Genomic DNA, 20,257 nt, shown 5'->3' with positions numbered 1-20,257 from the left:
TACCAACCAGTAATTCTGGTTAATGGGGGTAATAACCGCAAGGAGCTGCTCTGATCTGTAGCGTTCACAGTCAAACTCTGCAAGCCTGGAACGAGGCAGAGACGGGCTAAAGTAAAGGCAGAGGAAAGTTCACCCCACACCAGAGAGCCAGGCTGAGAGACATGTCAGGAGTAAGCAAAGAGTCACTGGGTGAGTTTCACATCAGACTGGTACGAGACCAAAGATTTGATTTTCATTGTTAAGCTCTGCTGGTGCTCAGCTCGTAGAAACCCAAAGCCTCAAAACCAAACCCACTTTGGACAAGTTTCACTTGTTCATCCAAAGCCTTCAGCACATCACTGCTTACAGAAGGCCGAGAGCTGCTCTCTGGAAATCAAAATCATCCGAGATGTCTCCACTTGGGCACAAACCCCCCCAAGAACCAGATGGATCTTTTTCCACAGGGTCACAAGGTGGTTTTGCAATTGTTGGTTTTCTCTTCACTAGCAAAAGCTTGTTAAGGAAAGATGGATCAACATCCTGCCAGCTGAAGCAGTGTCCTTTGGCCAGCTCCTGCAAAACACAGTCCTACGGAGAAACACAACCCAACTTTCCAGCTGTAGGGAAGGTATCCTACAGCACTACTTAGAAACAAAGCAAGAGAGACACCAGATCTGCAGCTCTAGGCATTAAAAATGAGTCAACAACCAGTGCAAACATGTTCTTTAGAAAAAGGCAGTACAAGAATAAGTTAAAACCTATAATGGACCATTAACAAAAGAGAAGATCTACTGCTTTTTCTCCAACAGACATGAGGTAGTTGTGTTGTTAGGGAGGAAAAAATAAAGAAAGAGAGAAGTAGTAAAAATGCTACTCTATACCACACACTAGTCCACTTTATAAAATTAAATAATATAAAGATGTTCCAAGGAAATAAAAATACATGTTGTACATTAAAAGGACAGACGTGTACCTAAAATATTAGGTACAAGAACCTACATAAAACAAAGTCCAGGTTGGTGAAATGACCCAGACACTGAAGAAGGTTCTATATAGTACAAGTTGTTAGAGGCACTCGTAGAGTGTGTAATAAAAGGCCACTACATCAGCCTGCAAGTAAGAGGTCATGCGGTAGCGCACAGAGAGCCTTATAATCCTTTTAACCACGGGAGGGCAGAACAGGCTGGTGGTTACAGCTCACTGAGTTTGTTTCCATTGGCTTCCACCCCCTCGTGGGACTCCTCTGACAAGACCCATCCCAAAGCTGCGAGGCAGTAGGTAGTGCCAAGGCCTGGTAGAGACAGTTGAGAGGAATCACTCGGTGTCCCCTGCCTCTTCCCAGCAGGAAAAGCCGTCGTGCCAGCCGCCTCGAGGACTACGGCGAAGTGACAGCCCCAGTCTAACACTGAAGGCTCTGTTCTAGTCGTGGTTTCACGTCAGATTTTGGCAGATGGCTCAATCCTGCTCCCACCAACACCAAGTTACTCATCAGCTACAGCGGGAAGAAGATGGGCCCTTACCAACCTACCTACTGATTTCTTGAAGGTGATATGTACAGCTGACAGGTTCAAATCCTGTTCTGGTGAGATGCTGTGCCTTCTTAGCTTCTGCTGGGCTCAGTGAGTCGAGGGCATGCAGCACCTCACAGGGACAGGCCCTTCCCAGTGCTTCCAGCTCTCCCATGATCAAAATCAGATTAGTTCACTCTAATGGTTGTGGACACATGCCATGTTCTCAGATGCTGAGGATGAACTGGTTAAACCAGAGTTACTACAGAGAGGGGCCTCCTCCGGGGCTGTGGAGATCGACTGGCACTTGACTGGCTGCACGTCCCCCTCACCTTCCCGGACAGAGTCTGAATCTCCACTCTCCCCTGAATCCAGACCTTCTCCATGCCTGTGGAAGCCATTGGTGAGCCCAATGCAAACAGCCTCTGTTTTGTCAGTCTTCCTGTCGGTACCTAACAGCTCTTCCTGGGCCTGGACGTCCGAATTGCCTGCGCAGTCCACCACCACTTGGCTGGTGTCCTGCTGGGTACCGGGATCACTGGGAAGAGTCCCTTCTCCAGAGGGGAGCTCTTCAGGCTCCTGGTCCTCAGTTTCTGTCTCTTCACTCTCCAGGGTGTGCAGCTGGGAATCGTAGTCTCTGTCAGAGGCGGAAAAATCAGAATGGACAATGACCTCTGCTTCCACTTGGTGGAGGTTGGCTGGAGGGTGGCTTTTCCTGGCTTCATTCTGTTATCAGAGAGAGGGGAAATAAATAAAAGGAAGGTAAAGTAAAAGCAATTCAGGTAATCAAGGCTGTGACCCAACCAAGCACTGAAACGGATTGCCTTTTAATCCCATAGAGTGCAATGGGATGTACACATGCCTCTATAAGCATTATCTTGATATGTTTCTCAGAGCTGAAGTCTTAAGAAGCATCTCAAATCACCTCAGGATCATTATTCCTATTTTAGGTTTGCAAAAGCAAGTCCCAGGCGAGTGAAGTGACTTGTCCACGTTTCCTGGCAGGATGGAGCAGCCATTCCAAGCCTCTGTCAAAGAGCACAAGCTCTCAAAACTCTCCAGTCTGTTTCCATATTAAGGGCCAGATTTCTACAGGGTGAATGGGCAGCGCACTAAGAAACTGGCTTCTGAGACAGCTCACGATACAGACCCATAACGAGATACCTGGGCTCCCTTCACTTCCATGGTTTAATTTTGGCTACACGACACAAAATCCCCGTTTAAGAGACACATTATTCCGGGGGCTCACAAAGAGCTCACATTCTGGGCTGAGTGGGATTCAGTGGCAAGGAGACAATTCAAAGAAGGGAAGTGTTACCCCACGTGTGATTTGCGCTTTCTGCTGAAGCCAACTTTGTGCATCATTTACATATGTTAACACTTTTCTCCTTTTGTTGACAAACCCTGATGGGTAAGCGGTGCTGTAAACGGTGCCCTGTAATTGGGTTGTAAAACACTGACTTGACTCTATCCACAATGTTAATTACATCCTGCGTATAATTGATTTGCACACTGCTATCTAGGAAGGAAACGCAGGTAGGTTACTTAGAAGTATTTGCTGGGGGTGGAGGGTTTTAAACCAATAACCAAAGAAATCTTCTGGTCCAGAGTCAATCTGAGCAATGTCAGCTCCGTGTCGTGATCCTTGTACAAACTCTCCCCAACACGGGAGTGTGTATGTATTCCAATGAGGCAATATCAGAAAGGGGATTTCCTCCCAGTCTAGGCACCCACCTAAAGAATACAAGTGCAGTGGAAGTTGCTCTACCCTATCTGGAGAAGGAGTTTAAATCAGCCCTTGATCTTTGACTCCTCTTACACTCTGCAATCCCTCCTTCAGGCGAGCACCCTGTAGATCTTAATGACTGCTGTGCACTGCAGCTCCTCACTCACTCCACAGGCTGCCTGATGCACGGCCACAACAAAGCCTCAAAGCTGGAGCCTGGCTCTGGGTCCTCAGGAGCTGAGACTGCCACAGCCCTGCTGCACCCGAGCTGTCTGACCCCTCTTGACCACCACCAAAAGAACAAGCCCACAGCACAGGCCCTCAGGGGCTGGCTGGAGTCAAGACAGGGAGATCAGGGGGGAGATGAGGCTTTGAGTGATGCTTGGAAAAAACAAATGGCTTTTACTCAGATTCCATTAGTCTCAGTGGCATACACTCCTAGAGCCAGGAAGAAAGAAACAAAGCCCGTGATCAGCCAACTAAAGCTGTCTTAGAGAAGAAAACATTTTCTCCTATGCTGCAAAAAGGAGAAAGGGAGATTTGGAACACACATGGAGAAACCACATCAGAATACACAAGTCAATAAGACACCCACCATCACGGCATCATAAACCAGAGCTTGTAACAAAAGCTTCTGTCCAGCGCCGGAGGGGAGCTTCAGCGACCCGTTCACAGCAGACAGCGGCTCTTTGGTGATCGTGTCTCCGTACCTGGCAATGCTGTTGGTCCAGGGCTGGCTGCCTGATTTATTCCATGAAGTCTGCAGAAGAAAAGTGGGAGAAGAAAAGATCCAATTATCACTGATACAGATTCTGATCCTCATCAACCTGAAATGAGAAGCAGCTTGAAAGTGGGAAGTGCAAGCTGGGAAAATACCACAGTGGTCAAAGACACGAGTTAAATGTTGAGAACACTTCTGATGGCATCAAAATAAAAATGCTCACTGCAATAGACTCACAGGCTTGCTCCATTAGAACAGACTTCACTGCTCTGTCCCACAGTCTGAGACAGAGCAAGTGGACAGAAGTTGCCATATGGTTCACAACTGGTCACATACAGGCTTTCCCCTGATTCTCAAATTTTAAAGACAATAGTTATATCACAGAACCCCAGACTGGTTTGGGTTGGAAGGGACCTTAAAGCTCATCCAGATCCAACCACTGCCATGGGCAGGGACCCCTTCCACTGGAGCAGCTTGCTCCAAGCCCCTGGGTCCAACCTGGCCTTGAGCACTGCCAGGGATGGGGCAGCCACAGCTTCTCTGGGCACCCTGTGCCAGCGCCTCAGCACCCTCACAGGGAAGAGCTCCTGCCTAAGAGCTCATCTCAGTCTCCCCTCTGGCAGGTTAAAGCCATTCCCCGTTGGCCTGTCCCTACAGGCCTTTGTAAATGTCCCTCTCCAGATTTCTTGTTGCCCCTTTTAGGTATTGTAAGACTGTTATAAAGTCTTCCTGGAGCCTTCTCTTCTCTGGAATCAACTCCCTGCAAAGCTGTGAACAACCCAAAGCAGCATGAACCTCCTGAAAAATACTACAAAGCTGGAGAGGAACAGGGACAGTGGAAATCTGGAGCTGACCGATCCCAGTGTTTTCTTTAGCACCAGCGATGCTCCGGAGCATGGAGAGGGGACCCTCACCTGTGTACACTGCCACGTGCGCCCTGGTGAGAGCTGAAGACAATGCTGAACTGCTCACTCTGCAGAGCAGATTTCCTGCTCTAAGCCAAGGCTTGGGTAAACAGTGCCATTCCCCACCAACACAGAGGCACAACACTGGGGCCTTATTTTATTTAATTATTTAATTAGTCTCTTTTTTTGCAGCAGACCACCAAGCAATTCTTAGCTCAGCTTTAAATCCCCTGGGCAACCAGTGTTACCTTGTTTGTAGATCTAATTAAATTATATGGGCTGAACGCAATTTGTTCTGGGTTCTCTCAGCTTCCCCTTGCAATAAACTGTTGAATGCACACCTCTGTGTACGGGAAGTGTGGCCCTTTAAGAGCTGAAGTTATTTAACAGCTCAGACTATTAGTTCACAGGCAGAAAAGCATTTTCTTTCCAGGTTTTGATTTTATTGGGTTGTCCTGCAGATACCTGAGCTCAGCCTTGCTACTGACTCACATACACACACAGGCGCTCAGATTTAAGTACCAGTTATCTCCAGGCTCATTGCACAGATGTTTCATGTTGCCTGGATAGAAGCGAGAGGCTGATGCAAGGCTAAAGGGAAGAGAAAATCCTGACCTGACACACTTGTGAGTGCATCCGCATACAGAATACTGCTGGTGTGAGCACGACGGCTGTGTAGGGTAAAGATACAGAGCACGTCTATTCAAACCCACTGAGCACCTATTGCTCACTGCCAGGCAGGAGAAACTCAGGGCTCTGCTCTGCATAAGTGGCTGCTGCTTAGGCCAAGTCCATTCCAACAACAGCCGATGTAGCACGGGTCCAGCTGAGATGGCAAGGAGATTTCTGACATCAGCCTGACCTTGGGTGAGTCATTTGACCTCCTTGTGCCTTGGTCCATCTGGCTGGAAATTAGGTAGAAATACATGAGCAGCTGTTGTGTGTGAGCCAGGCATTCCTAAGTCAGCTATTTAGCAAGAAGCAAATGCTACCTCGTGCTGTTGGTGCTGGCAGAAGGCGCATTGAAGGGCTCACGTATGCGCTGAAGGACCGCCTGAGCACCCTGGCCACCCTGACTCAAGCACCAAAGGGGCTCGACACCTGCTGGGAGGCAAAGCAGCATCACATCCCAGCAGCAACCCCTAGTCGTAGGAGCTTCGCTGCTGCTTCAGGATCAAACCTTAAGAAAACAAGTAGCAAAGGGCCTCATTTATATGACAGCACCCTGCAGAACAGTGCCATCCAAAAAGCACTGTGGATATCATACATTAGCTAATTTAAAGTGGATGCTGGAGGCAGTGTCTTTGCCATTCCTATCTCTGCAATCCTCAACAATATATTCTGAGCCAAGAGCATTCCCTAATTGCTGCTTTTCTAAGTGGACAATCATTAAACTACACTTTAATAGCTAGAAATCAACCAAGCGATCACACACAGCTCACAGACAACAAGGAATATTGCTGCATGTGAGTGCTCAAGGAACGGGTTCAATTTGCCTCTGCTGCCATCTGAGAGGCTTTCTGCAGCTCCATCGCCGACTGATGGCTTCTGTGCCTCTTCCAAGGAACATACGTTACTGAGCAAATACTGCCGGGAAGTTTCAGCGTTGAACCTACACAAATATGCACACATGCACACAAATGTGTGTCCTATTATAGACGCTTACATGCGTATTTGCCATCAGAAAGAGCTGAGCATCATATGCACACACACACACACACACAGAGAGAGAGCAAACTTGAAAACCTTCTTGCAGGCATCTTGTGAATACCAAAAAACATGGAACGAAACAGGCAGCTCTGCTGCAATCCCCCATGGACCATCTGTTAGCGGAAATGTCAATCTGCCATGTTTACATAGGTTTTGATGACTCTGGGAACAGCCTGTTCAGCTCCGGCTGAAATTGGCTGCAACGAAGAACAAACTTGTTTTGTACCAGTTTGCAACTTTCAACAAACAGAACAAAACCATCAGCCACACAACATGGCCTGGATCCCACATGTTGTTCAAGCACGCGGTGGGTGAGAGGGGGGGAAAAAACCCTCTTGGGGCTCAGCCTCTAAGGTTGAGCAGCAATTAACTCTAGGTCTGTTTTCAGCGCAGACCTGCAGAAGGTCTTGTAAGCCCAAAAGCTTCTCTGCTTTTTAAAGCAGTATCTTTCGGTGCAATAAGTGATACTGTTTATTCCTGCTCAAGAGGGGCTAGTGAATGGCTGAAGGAAGGAAAAGTTCTCTTGGATTTTACAATAGAGTAACAAAGGCAACAACTGTCAGTCTGATTCCAATTTAAAGATGGAAAAATCCCTTTGTCAGTTCCTTGCAAACACAAGAATGAAAACTAATAAAAACATCTTCCAACAGAAGGTGTTTCCATTACAGCTAAATCCTTATCAAAGCAAACAAGCCTTTTCATTTTAGCCTTTTTATAGTAACTCCGACTGGTAAAACTGTGACTCAATAACGTTACCTTTCCAGTGACAAGTAATGATTTCATGCAAATATATGAGCTGAGAATGAACATGTAGGAAATGCTGATCTTGAAACCCTCCCTGGTTTATGAGGATTATTTAAACTAGCTCGAAACCCAGTGCAAAACAAGGCTGGGGACATTGCAGATGTGCCCAGCTTTTACTGTCATAGCACAGAGAAAGGATTTCTTGCTGAATGAGAGAAAGCATCGGTGTTTGTCTTCCACGCTGAAAAACTTCCACACGAACATGACAAACAACCCGGGTAGATCCAAGTTCCCTGATGGGTTACAGCTTTTGCTCTCCGAGTCACAGGGATGCTTCATGGGGGAGTCCCACAGGGAAGGAGCAGGGCAGCAAGCAAGGACGGTTCCAGCTTGCAAGAAGTACAACAGCAAACATTTCCAAGCCAGAACACTTGGGTTTGGCTTCATTCAATGAAAAGCTGAAATCTTCCATGGAAAGCAGATGCTTTTTAACATTCTCCCCCACCCCCTAAATTGCTTGGCCCAAAAGCAGCAGTGACAGGGCTGTCTGGAGCACAGCCATTCTATCATCCTCAGCCCATCTGTCAGGGGGAACAGAGCTGCCGCCCCACAGCCTGTGCATTACAGTGTCATTTATAACACCGGTACCGGGGGCATCGGTCTGGGGGTCACTTGAAAGGCAAAGAGAGGGAAATCACTTGTCAGTGTATTTACAAATCCTTGTGTGTGACCACTGGGAAGCACATGGAAAGGAAGGAAAAGGGACCATTAAATGGCGAAGCATGCTCCTGCTCAGCCATCCCATCCCCACAGCTTGCTGTCCTGCAAGCAGGGGCAGGATGGCTCTGGTGGGCTGTCCAGCAGCATGAAGACTGTCCCACCTTCCCCTCCTACTGTGCTGCACCCCAGCTTTACCTGTAACGGCTCAAGAGGAATCCCTGCCCTATGTTTGGAGGAACTGGGATCTTGACTTGAAAACAACCAAGGGGACTTCTCAAAATCCTTGCCTGCAATTCTCTGCAGGAGTCAGTTCCAATCTCAGTGCTGTTAAAGAACTTCCTGCCCTTGGTCTCACTGTTCTTCAATCCCCACACCTGCAAAGTGACATTCGCTCGCTTCTGACTGCTCATGGCACAGGCACGGTCCCTTCTTTGGGTCTGTACATCTCCTAACAACACAGAGCCTCCAATCTCCACTGGAACCTGGGGCTGCCACAAGAATAGAACCCCTAAGAATACTTCAGGAAATGCTAAGTAATGAGCCAGCATGTGAAAAGCCTGCAAGTGCAGGAGCAGCTATCCGTGCCACTGCTAACGGCAAGTGCCACCCAACCAACACAAAACAAGTTTCAGGAATGTAACTTGAGGATGAAGAGTCAAGCAGGCAACTGGAGGTCACTCAGGCCTAGAGCTGCCAGTTCCTTGGCATCACAGCTATGCAAGCCTGTGCAGCAGCAGCATCCAACCAAGAGTCTGTCCCAGCCTGAGCTCTGTGGTGACATGACGCAGTGTTAAACGAAAGGGATCCTTGAGACATTTCTCACTCCCACACTCACAACTGCTCCTGACTGATTTATATGTGTTGTGAGGACCGGGTACGTGAGCACCGGTCTGAGAGCCGCAGCGGCGCTCAGGGCTGGCTCAGGCAGCACTTCAGCAGGAGCGGGCAGCGGAGGGAGCAGGGCCGCCTGCACGGGAGCACAACTCCCTCCAGTGCCCGCTCCCAGAACAACAGCTCCCGGCCACTCGAGCTCTTCTTCACCTGCGAGGTCAGCCTCACCGGTCAGCACGGCTGACAGCACTGCTCTGCGGGTGGCTGCTCCTCAGCGATCCCTGCCTCCCTAGCCACATCCATCAAAAAACCGAGCTCTTTACTCTGCTGGGAAAAGCCCTCAGAGAATTTAGCTCTCAGTGCCCTTTCCCCATCCAATTTTGGGGGAAGGGGCTCCACAGCCAGAATGATTTCACTCCCAAAGCTCTGATCTCTGAACTGGACACTGCTGGACACGGCTGTCTCTGTGACACTGGGACACCCAAGCTCTCAGGATAAGCAGCCTGACCTTGGCACTGCCCTCTCCAGCCCCTGCTTTGCACACATGAAAATCCTGATGTAAGCCTTTGCGGACAGGATTGCTGCTTTCTGGATGTGCTGCCTGCAGAAAGGCCTCCTAAGGGAGGGAACTTCCCCCCACCCTGACCTATTCTCAGGGTAAGTCACATCCCTGAAAACATTTGGTCTTTATTTAACAGCAAGAGCTGTAGGAAATTCCTCACACTCTTCGGCTTGGGTCCAGCCAGGCAGTTTCATTCCAGTGAAATCCATGGATGCGGTTTGGCTGCAGAGTGCCTCTCCTTCAGCTCAGCACTGATCTGCAGCACTTGGGGGTGGCCAAGAGTGTGGCTTCAGCTCACAGGACTCCTAAAGCCAGCAGAAGATGTTGTGTTTCCAAAAGACCCTCCCTGCACCACCACCAGCAGCCAGGCTTCGCCAGGTATCCTGAATTCACCTTCCCCCCAGTGACACACAAGCGCGTCGTGGAAGCAACCATGAAATCCCATGTGCTCACAATGCAGTTGTTTTACTGAACCTCCTAATTACTTTACATGCTCTCCCTGGGTTACAAAGAGAGACATAAACAGATTAACTAAATTAGGCCAATTAAAGGTTCCCTAATGGAATGAAATGTTTCAGGCAAGCTGGAGAGAGGAAATGGGCAGGGAGGAATGAAAGACAATGCAATGTCAGGCAAACCACGCAGGGCAGGGAAAGACTGCTTCAAAAAATCAGGTTCACCAATAAAACACAATTTCATCTCCTGCACATCTTCGTGGGTATTCCAGTAAATATGGTATTTATGGACAAAGCTCCTTTTACTCTAAAGAGCATCCTGGAAGGCAGAGCATCTACTGCAGACATCACACAGGAACAGTGCAGCCTTCTGCAGCAGTGAGCTCGGTAGCTGCTTCTCTGGGAAGAAGAGGTCACTGTCCCAGGAGACGACAAGGGGTGGGAGATGGCACTGGGATCCCCAACTTAGATCTGACAGCCAAGGCTGAGCCAGTTTGACAGAGAGGGAAATGCCCAGCACCAGCCTGCAGCCAAGGCTCTGCAGAGCCAGGGCAGCATCAGACCTGGCTTCCCAGCACTGACACACCAAACAAATGCTCTTGCCTAGGGTGGGAGCCCAGTCACCACACATGTGGGTCCTTACCTTCCTCTTCCCATGGATGATGTCCTCAGGGAGGCTCGTGTGGATGAGGCTGTGCACTTCTGTCAGTTCTGTGATGTCCCCCAGGGCCACGGGTGCATCCTCTGGGAGTGGGGACATGAGGGACTCCAGCTCATGTGAGTCCAAGGTGGCACTGGGAGCTGCCACCCCTTGCCTGCTCCGGTGGTAGTAAGTGTGGTTGCCAGCTGCTTGGGAATCCAGGCCTGGAAGGGCTTCCCTGAGGGAAAACAAACAAGAGCTGACATCTCACATGAACCTTGCTTTCCTCTGTCCCAAACCTCCTTAAACCAGGATGTCAGTCACTGGGAAGTCTTTCATAATTTTTCCAACTGGAAGTTAATAAACCCTTTCCAAACATCCTTAGAGCTGTCCAACCTCAGAAGCAAGACACTGCCCACAGTAACAGCCACAGGTAATAATCCAACAAACAGTATTTTTTCCTTTTCTTTTCTCTGAAAGAAAAAAAAAAGCCCGAAGAAGCCCCAAACCTATGAGTGTAACAATGCAAACTGAAGAGAAACTACTGAGAAAAGCAATCAGGCAAACCAGTGAAAACACTGTACTAAATACGCTCCTTAGCCGGCTGCACTCCCAGCACTCAATCTTTGTATTAACTGGTGTCAGACACCTCAAACAGCCCAGCTAAGCACAGGGAAGGAGCTCACGTTGTATTTTGTGTTCTTCCACATCAGCCTCCTTCACCTCCTGCAAAGGGGAGGTGGCACTTACCTCTGCTTGTTGTTGCGGAAGCTGGCACACATGCAGAAGAGGATGCAGAGCAGCCCCAGGCAGACTCCCACAATGATTCCTGTGACAGAGTGGATATCCAGAATATCTAGCAGAGGAAGGATAGAAACATCATTTCAGCTGCTAGCAGGAAGAAGGTACAAAGTGGTTTATGTTCACAGAAGCACCAGCTTCACTAAAACCAGTATGTGATGTCTTTATACACATAAAGGAAGAACATTACTTGGCAGTGACAATTCAGAGCATCTCAAAGCAAACTGGTATCTGCACATTCATTAACTTCATGCTACACAGCCCAACAGAAAGGCAGCGAGATGCAGGTCACATGCGCCCTTCCATAGGCGCTGGCATGGGGAAGAGTGAGGCAGTTTGGCTGTGGGATGGGTTCTGGAGCTGCACATCTGAGGACCCTGCCGCGATCCTCTGCATTGGCCTTACACATGGTTGTATCCTGTATCCTGTGTAGTGACAGCAGCTTGGCAAAGAGAAATGCTACTGCTGACAAATCGTGGTCTTCAACCCAACTCACACAGGACAAAGGGGAAATTCATACCAGACAGCTTCTCCCGGAGGGTGTGCACATCCTTAACATTCGAATAGGGACCAGATCCCACGACTGTCTTTGCTCCCATCTTGAAGAAGTATCTGGTATCACTTTCCAGGCCATGAACTTCAGTGCTGAAGATATTTCCTGATCAAAAGCAAGGCAAACAAGGTTTAAGATGTGCAGTTTCAAGAGGATTCAGAGGCTGCAGCAAAGCAGCAGTGGAACTCTGCTGGGCCCTCAGAAGCGAGGGATTCTGTGTCATCAGCTCTAAGGGATAATTCATACACCTCTTCAGTTTAATGAACTTGCTGCTTAAAGAGCTGACAATACAGACTGCATGTGGTGCTGCTGGCATACGTTCTCCTAGGAATTACTGCCTGTATCTACAGGACCTTTGCTGGGTAATAATGCTATTCCAGCTTTAGGCATGTATGATTTCATGTCTCTCAGCAGTTGTGCCCCTGGACTCTCCCCTATGACCAGGAGCAAGGCCCACCACATACTCCAAGACCTAGTGGGGTGCTATGGTACCTCAAGGAGGCTCACCTTCTCGCGTCAGCAAGGTCCACATGTCATCTGGCTGCGTGTTGTTGGCGTTATAGAGGATGAGGTACTCCACAATGATGCCATTGGGCTCAGCAGGGGGGCACCAGTGCACCTGCACAGCGTAGGGGTTGAGTGGGTGCAGCCGCAGGTCAGATGGAGGAGTCGAGGGACCTGGCAGAGACAAGATCCAGTGTGAAGAGCAGAAAACAGGCAAGCATTCAACTGGCAGGGCATGGCAACTGCTCTGTGTCTTCTCCCAGTGGTTCCACAGCCATGTTTGCAAGCAGGGAATGATGGGCAACCTGGGTGACTGGACACCTCACCCAGACAAGCTATGGAGAGTGCAGAGAGGAGGCTGCTTGAGCCCAGCACAGGGCAGGACTTAGGCATCATGGCCGAGCAGCCAAGGAAAACATGACAGCGCTGATGAAGCCACACAGCTCAGTTTGAGGCTGTGCAACATTGCTTGTCTTTGAGAGAATATTCCCAGCACGTCCTTGCTCCTTTTTGCTTCCTTCTCCGTCTTCCCCAAAGCCCTGCTTGCATTGCACCTAGTCTCAGCTACATGCAGGACTCACACAACCTCCAAAGTCCATCGCTGCTGCTCTGTGAAGCTGAATACCAGAGAAACTATTAGAGAGCAAGGAGCTAACCCACTGCAGATCCAGGGATCATCTCTGCCCCCAGCCTTCACCAAGCCTGAAGCTAAGAGGTGGAGGTCCTATTGGAACACAAGGGTGGGCAAGGCACCCTTGTTCTGCCAGTGACATTTAGCACTGGGGAGGACCTAGCTTCTAAGCAACGTGCTATCAACCCTCTGAACACAGAGACAAACCCACAGTAACAGCAATTGTTGCCCCAATTCCCTTTACACACTCCTCTGTTTACAAAGCAGCACTCCTTTAATGGGCTTGGGAAATGCTTAGATGTTCTCAGCATCACATTAAGAGGGATTTGACAGAGATTCAAGGAAACCCAGGAGAAATCAGGATTCAGCTCCCACGAACACTCACGGTCGGGCAGGGTGAACCGCTCCACCACGCTGCCGAAGGGCCCATCGATGCCAACACCATTGGACTGCACAGCAAACTCATACCTGGTGTAGGGCTTCAACCCACTGATGAGAATGTCTTCATCCGAGCTGCCAAGAGGACACATTCACAAGGCCATGAACACTAGATGGATCTCCCACCTACTGTCACCTGGATACCTTACCAGGAACACTACGAGATTACCCTAACTCTTACAATGCTGATTTTTCACCTAAAGCTCCATCTCCTGCAGTCATGTGTATACAAGAGCACTCAGCTCCTACCTACACAGCAAAGCAGGTTCCCAGACTCCAGGGATGTACTTGCAAAGAAAAGCTTGAAAACACGGCCTGGTTATAGGCTAAACACTTGCACAGCAGTCCAGACTTAAAATACACCCCCAAACTGCTTAAACTCTAGCAATTGTTAAACCAAACTTGTGAGGACCATCTCACATGAATGGCTGAGACTGGCCACAATTATACTTGTCCATGTTATTAACAGGGAACAAGCATGGCAGGTCAAACAAGAGCAGAAAAGATGCGGAGACAAGCCATTAAATGATCCTTTGGTGTTCAAGTCACAGGTAAGACCCAGTGCCACATTTCAGCAGTTCTGAATGTATCTGTGACTAAGGGAGATGCTTCCAGCAGGTGAAACACCCAGGGTTTTGCTCAGTACTTGAACTTCCATGCAGGTTCCTCCTGCCCTACGTTTATTCCTGACATGCGCAGTACGTGGCAGATGAACCCTTCACACCCCTCTTTACCTTGTGTAGTAGGTAACAAGAGAGGCATTTTTCAGGCCCCAGGGGCTGAAGCGCACGGTGTAGTTGACAATTTTGACTGTTGTGAAGTCAGGTTTCTTCCACCTGAGCCATATGGAGGTTGAGCTGTTGGACTCTGCATAGACTTGGACTGGAGGCAGTGGAGGACCCTTCTGCACAGGAGGATCTGCGATCCAAGACAAAAAGAGGAAAGATATATGGTGACATACATGATAGTAAGGCAAGGGACAACCATCACGGACACAGGCCATCCACACCCAGTATGAGAACAACCTCAATGAGAAGGGAGGTATTACGTTCCTTTCTCTCCTTCCCAAGGTAATTCCTCCAAAGCAATCTGCAATGATTGTCAAAGGAAGTTCCCTTACACTGGGACCTTCCCCACTTCGGTATTGTCCATCTTGAAGTTCATCTGCTTGTAACTAATACCCCTGCCCTTCCTTTGAAGCCACATGCCAAGCAGAAGAGACAGACAACAAATGAAGGACATTCCTCACCTACTGCTGCTGCAGGTGCCTTTTCTGTTTTGCCCTTCCAAACCGCTGCGTAACCATCTTCGTGCTTATTGAATGCCACCAGCTTCACTTCATAGAGTCTCCCAGGAGCTGGAAAAATCAGTCAGGGTTGTCTGGGGTTATTTTGGTTACCAACCCTCCCAGTTAGACAAGTTTGCTTTGATCTGACGGGCTTTTCTCACCATCCGCAACAATAGCTTGAACAGAGTTGTATTTGCTAAAATGCAGCAGAAGTCTCCCTTCTTACAGGCTTTCACATTCAAACGCCATCTCCCAACTGGTGTGCAAATCGTCACAGCTGCTCTCCAGTTCGCACCTTTTACAGAAGCTATCAGCAGCAAACGGCCTTGCCCCAGCCCCCGAGGGTTAACCAGTGTCCTGGCCTGCAGCACATCACCTCTGCATCTCCTGAGCTTTCTCCCTCGCAAGCTACTAATGAAACCTATGCACAGTGACTCCTCTCTCCCCCATGGGGGTGGATGCCCTGCACTGTTTATTCGTGAGGAGTGAGGCCATCCTCCCCTCTCCAAAATGCACCTCCCATTTCTAAAGTCCCTTCTGATGTATTCACTGCTGTGTGGATCTTCCTGCCAGCGAGTCCCCACATGCCCTGTCAAGTCACTGGCAGCTTTTCTTGGTGACTATTTGGCCTCCACAGCAGTTTCTTGATTGAGAAAAGCCACAGTGCACAGAAAACCCACACCAGAAACCTGAGGGTGCTCATTACACTCTTCCCATCAGCCATGCACTCTGTGGGGAACCTCACACTGAGCAGCAGGACAGGGTGCTCTGTGTCCAAGCAGTGCTGCCCTGGTCCAAAATTCATTCATCTCTTTCCTCTGGCCTTTCATCAGCTGAAACACTCCTCTGCTCTGTTAAGTAACGTCTGAGGGAGTTTTAAGGGAGATGATTACTCGAGGAAACAACTTGGGATACACAAAGTTCTCAAATAAGACACTTGCCAACTTCTCCCTTCAGCAGCCAGCCCCTTCAGCAGTCAATGAGACCAGTCCAGACTGTCTCTGACTGCAGTGCATTGATGAAGTGGGTTCATTTGGGATGAGCCTGTTCACTCCCTGCCCTGTTAGATCACTGCTCTCTTTGCCAGACAACGTCAGCAGAACAAAACCTTCCTTATTGATGCCAATTTTATTATGACTGTGCTGATTACGCTCCCAGAGGCTAATGGTACCAATTACCAAAGGCTCCACAACACACGGTCACGCTCAGAATGCAAAAACAGTTCAGCCACAATCCCAAAAGCAAACAGAGCTTTGTCTGCCCCAAGGCTCCTGATCTGCATTTTCACACTCTCCAGCCACAGGAAAACGTTTCAAACCCACACAAGGGAGATGATACCAAAGGGCATTCTATGTCCAGATGGCTGGGACCAGGGCCTTGGTGGAATAAAGGACCCCGCAGCCTGTCCCTTGTCAGCGCATGCACTCTGCCTCCTGCCTGAGGATTTGGCTGGGACTCGAGCTCATCACGGATGATGTGATCCAGAACAATAAGGAAGAGCTCACAGATGTGATGCAGCTGTGGGCAGCTCCTATTGGAGAAGTGAAGGGAAGGACACGCTCTCCATCTCCATCCCCAGGTAGGATCAATACAGCAGCCACTTACATGTGAAGCCAGGGGAGCTCTACTACAACATCAAGCAATTCACTTCCTGAAAATAGGGGCATTTTGGATTTCTCAGTCAGAGCCTTGGCTTCAAGTTTTATCCACAGCCCCAGATGTTCAAGCTCTTAGAACATGTAGACATAAAGCTCTATCAAGCTGTCAAGACGCTAGTAGGCAGCATGAAAACAGATGTATTTCAATGCATTCCATCATACATTAAATATAAGCAGAATAATCTAGTCCAGATCATTTCAAATCACTAATCTGGATGACTGCATAATATATCCAATATGCTAAATATGTTGCTTCATTCAGTTTTTCAAGGTGTTCGTATTGGCCAGATGCCATATGCCATACTTCCCTTTAAGCAGGAAAATACCCTGATCTCCAGGGAGTCATTCCCAGAGGAATGCAATCTTCCTTCTCGGGAATGCGGAGGAGAGGATCAGATCCTTACTGTTTATTTTTCATGTAAATCATTGCCCTGGTAGTTGCACACCCTTATGGAGACAAATTGCTAGAACATGGAAATCAATGGGAATTTCTCAGGGAAAAGCCCTCCTGGTGATTCAGGGCAGCTCCTTTTGGTATTATGGGCTCATGACATTGCTGTATCTCTATGTGCCTCTGAACAGCTGCCCTCCTCTCTCACAGGATTTCAGCTCATACCTCTCAGACAAGATACAAGGCATGTCATTAGTGATAACACGCTAAGGAGACATGGTTTGTCCAGAGGTTTGCACGAGCATGAAGAAAAATCTTCTCTTATTTCAGCTTAAATGGAGAGAGCAGTCATTACCAAAGACAAAACCAAGAAGCCAGATGTTGGGATCAAGGCAAAAGATGAGGATGGCTGTGGGATAGAGGAGAAGTGATGGACAAAGCTGGCACAGTTGCAGTAGCAGGACCAGCCAGTGCAAGAAGACAAAACAACCACCTTGCACAACAAGACCAGCACAAGGAACTTCAACACAGCCTAATGGTACAAGAAACTTGGGGAGGGCAACAGGGGCATGGCTTTTTACTGGTGTAACAGTTATGCTGTCGCTGTGAATAAAGAATAACTGTGCTCAGGAAGCTGTGTCCAAAGCTGCTTTTTACACACCCATCCACCTCTGGCTGAAGCTGGACCTTGTTTGCACTGCCATAGTATGCAGCCATGCCTAAGCTACAGCCTTGTATTCCCACTGCTAAACCTGGGATTTCCTGACATGATTTCTAACACTGGGACAGGCTTCCTAGAGAGGTGTTCAATGCCTCAAGCCTGTCAGTGCTTAAGAGGCATTTGGACAATGCCCTTAAGAATGTGCTTTAACTTCTGGTCAGCCCTGCAGTGATGAGGGAGTTAAGACTCATCATCATCATCATCATCATCATCATCATCATCCTCATCATCCCTGAGCTGGGAAATCCCTAGGCTGATTCCCAATCAGCCAATGTGCAGCAGCACAGATCACACTAGGGCTGCCAACCTCTCCTGAGCCTGCTACCCACTCTGCCTACAAGATCCCTCATGCAGATGTAAGTACCTGTACAGGGTAGCTCCCCACCACAAAACTAAACCCACCTAAATCCCAACCATTTCTCCTCCTCATTGCAAGTCCAGACCCCTGCTTTTCTCAGCACAGCCAGATTCCTGACCCCTTCCTTTACTGTACACATGCAAGAGCACGTCATTCAACAGTGCAAGGGGGAGAAACGAGAACATCCACGGCTCAAAGAAACCAGAGACTCTCTTCCTGACACAATGATAGCTGATCCACAACCACCACAATCATAAGGAAGCCATTAGGGCTTGACGGATGCCCAAATTTAAGGAAGTAATTACAGAAGAACAAGCAGCCTTCTCAGCACCATCGTGCCAGAGCATTTGGAATCAATTCAGCCCATTCCTGAGTCCCTCTGCTAACTGACTTGCCAGTGGTTAGAGCAGTGTGATGATGTTCACATGTGGTTTCCCCGGTGCAATAATTACAGACCTAAATTCTTCAGAGAAACTCATAACTGTTAACACTCTCTCACTGGCAGGATGGCTGCAGCATAGCTGGAACCCTACTTAGTGATGACACAAACTATCTTTCCAGGTGCTGCAGCCTGACCTTTACACCATGTATAATATACATGCTGGATGTACAAGATGAACCAGCGCAAGAAACACCAGCCCTGCAGCCTCCGCTCACTGGGCACTAACAGGGATGAAGCATGAAGGGAGGGATGGAAGGACTCTAAGAAGTAGAATCCTGTTTCAAGGATCTGCCATGACTCTCCTCACTCTCCATCCTGTATCCATGAGCAAATCAACTGATTAGTACAATCAGACATTAGAAACATTAACTCCTTACGGGAAGTGCCAAGTGCAGTTAGCCAGGCAGGCAGATCTCACTGTGGTGCACACTTGTTCTCCAGCCATGGACACTCACTATCCTGTCCCTTTTCCTTTAGGAGGAGGTGGAGAAGAATACCGATCCCAAATTAGCATGCTGTGAATTAACCCATCTCTGCATTTTAATACAGACAGGTTTCAAACAGCATGCAATTATGGAGCTTCTTCAGAATACAGAGAGAAGGAGAGATCATTGTCCTGACTGGAGATTTTAATCTAGGCACTCTTTATGGTGACACAATAAAAACACTCACTGATTCGGATCCATTTATTAGTGTATACTAAGTGTATTAGTAGCCCTCGGTTAAAAATACAATCCCTGCTACACTGGCATCAGAAATGTCTGTGTTTTAAACTCTGCTCAGAGCAAGCCCCAAACAGCCCACACCAGAAATGATTCTGGGGGCTCTTAAAACAGCTCCCATGGTCCTGGTCCTATGTATTAGCAGCCAAGCAGCCAACTCTTGGAAGCATCCCAAAGGACTGCTATGAAGTGGAAGACACAGACCCTGGGTTTCCACACCAACTACTAAGAGATGGAAGCAGCTAACCTAGGCGAGTCAGCTCGTACTGCTTCACTTTCTTCTTTAGCTTTATGGGTCCTACGTCCCAGCTCTCATCCTCAGCACCATCCAGAGGGTTTTCATCGCTGGTCTCTTCTGGGCCCACTTCTCGGTAGTAGAGCTTGTAGCCAGATATCTGGGCATGGTTGGCTGGGGGCTGCCACGTTATCAGCAGAGACTCCATCTTCGCTCGGACTTTCAATTCTGTCGGGGCAAATGGAACTGGAAGAAGAACAAGACAAGAGAAAAACGTTCAGCCACTTGTCTCCATTTCCCTGCTCTACTGAATCCTTCCCGGCCTTGGTGGTGAGGGAGTGATGTGAGGAAGAGCTGACTGTGAACTTGGAATGCTTCCACTGCCTGGAGAGCGGTAAAGTTATGCTCTACTGTTGACTCTCCCAGCTGGGTGATGCAGGAAAGAACAATGTCACAAAGCCACTATGGGAGTTTCTAATGTGTTCTGAGATGCCATCGTCTTTAACACCACTGGAGCCTGCCTTGGTCTCAGCTCTGCTTGGCAGAATTGTCCATCCACTCCCACATGTTATAACATTGGGGTCTAGAAGTTGTATTTCTTTCTTCCTTAAGAATTTTCACAGCTGCACATGAAGGCAGGAAAGATGCTCTACCCAAGCAAGCAGCAAGACATAACAGGGGCTGCTGAACAGAACAGTAAAGGTCAGTGCTTTGTTCTAACCAAAACCAGCAGCTGTAATTCCCAATGAAAGCAAGTATCTCTGATTATGTCTCAAGTTCCCCAGTGTCCTGCACAGCCTGCCCCAAATCCCAAGCATTACCCAGCCTCCTACCATGTGTCTGGTTGTCTCTGTCAGGAGTCCGGTGCTGGGTCCACTCGGAAGGGGCCCCGTAGCCCACGCTGGTGCTGGCTGCGATGCGCACTTTGTACACTTTGTTGGGATGGAGCGAGTAGAGGGTGATTTGTGTCTCATTTCCACCCACTTCAATGGAGGTTACCTGATCTGCTGGAAC

The 20,257-nt window shown here is 48.6% G+C and overlaps 1 protein-coding gene across 4 annotated transcripts in view; it reads right to left on the bottom strand.

Moving 5' to 3' along the window:
- Positions 1–687: 687 nt before the first annotated feature.
- IGDCC4 (immunoglobulin superfamily DCC subclass member 4) overlaps positions 688–20,257 on the bottom strand; it is an 84,386-nt gene continuing 64,816 nt past the window's right edge. For 2 of the 4 annotated variants that reach the window (XM_065688167.1, XM_065688169.1), the window contains 11 exons: positions 20,077–20,250; positions 19,256–19,489; positions 14,678–14,785; positions 14,163–14,346; positions 13,376–13,503; positions 12,363–12,533; positions 11,823–11,960; positions 11,252–11,357; positions 10,505–10,739; positions 3,809–3,973; positions 688–2,213 (listed from right to left, as the gene is read on the bottom strand). In XM_065688167.1, the coding sequence (XP_065544239.1) occupies positions 1,686–2,213; positions 3,809–3,973; positions 10,505–10,739; positions 11,252–11,357; positions 11,823–11,960; positions 12,363–12,533; positions 13,376–13,503; positions 14,163–14,346; positions 14,678–14,785; positions 19,256–19,489; positions 20,077–20,250 (2,171 nt within the window). In that variant the 3' untranslated portion in view covers positions 688–1,685. Of the gene's footprint in view, positions 2,214–3,808; positions 3,974–6,502; positions 9,712–10,504; positions 10,740–11,251; positions 11,358–11,822; positions 11,961–12,362; positions 12,534–13,375; positions 13,504–14,162; positions 14,347–14,677; positions 14,786–19,255; positions 19,490–20,076; positions 20,251–20,257 lie in introns of those variants that run through there. The other 2 variants (XM_065688168.1, XM_065688171.1) reach the window with 2 other exon arrangements.

Source organism: Lathamus discolor, chromosome 8 (genome assembly GCF_037157495.1).
Source record: "Lathamus discolor isolate bLatDis1 chromosome 8, bLatDis1.hap1, whole genome shotgun sequence".
Classification (NCBI taxonomy): domain Eukaryota; kingdom Metazoa; phylum Chordata; class Aves; order Psittaciformes; family Psittacidae; genus Lathamus; species Lathamus discolor.
The sequence above is the reverse complement of the archived record's forward strand: the minus strand, read 5'-3'. Positions and strand labels throughout refer to the sequence as shown.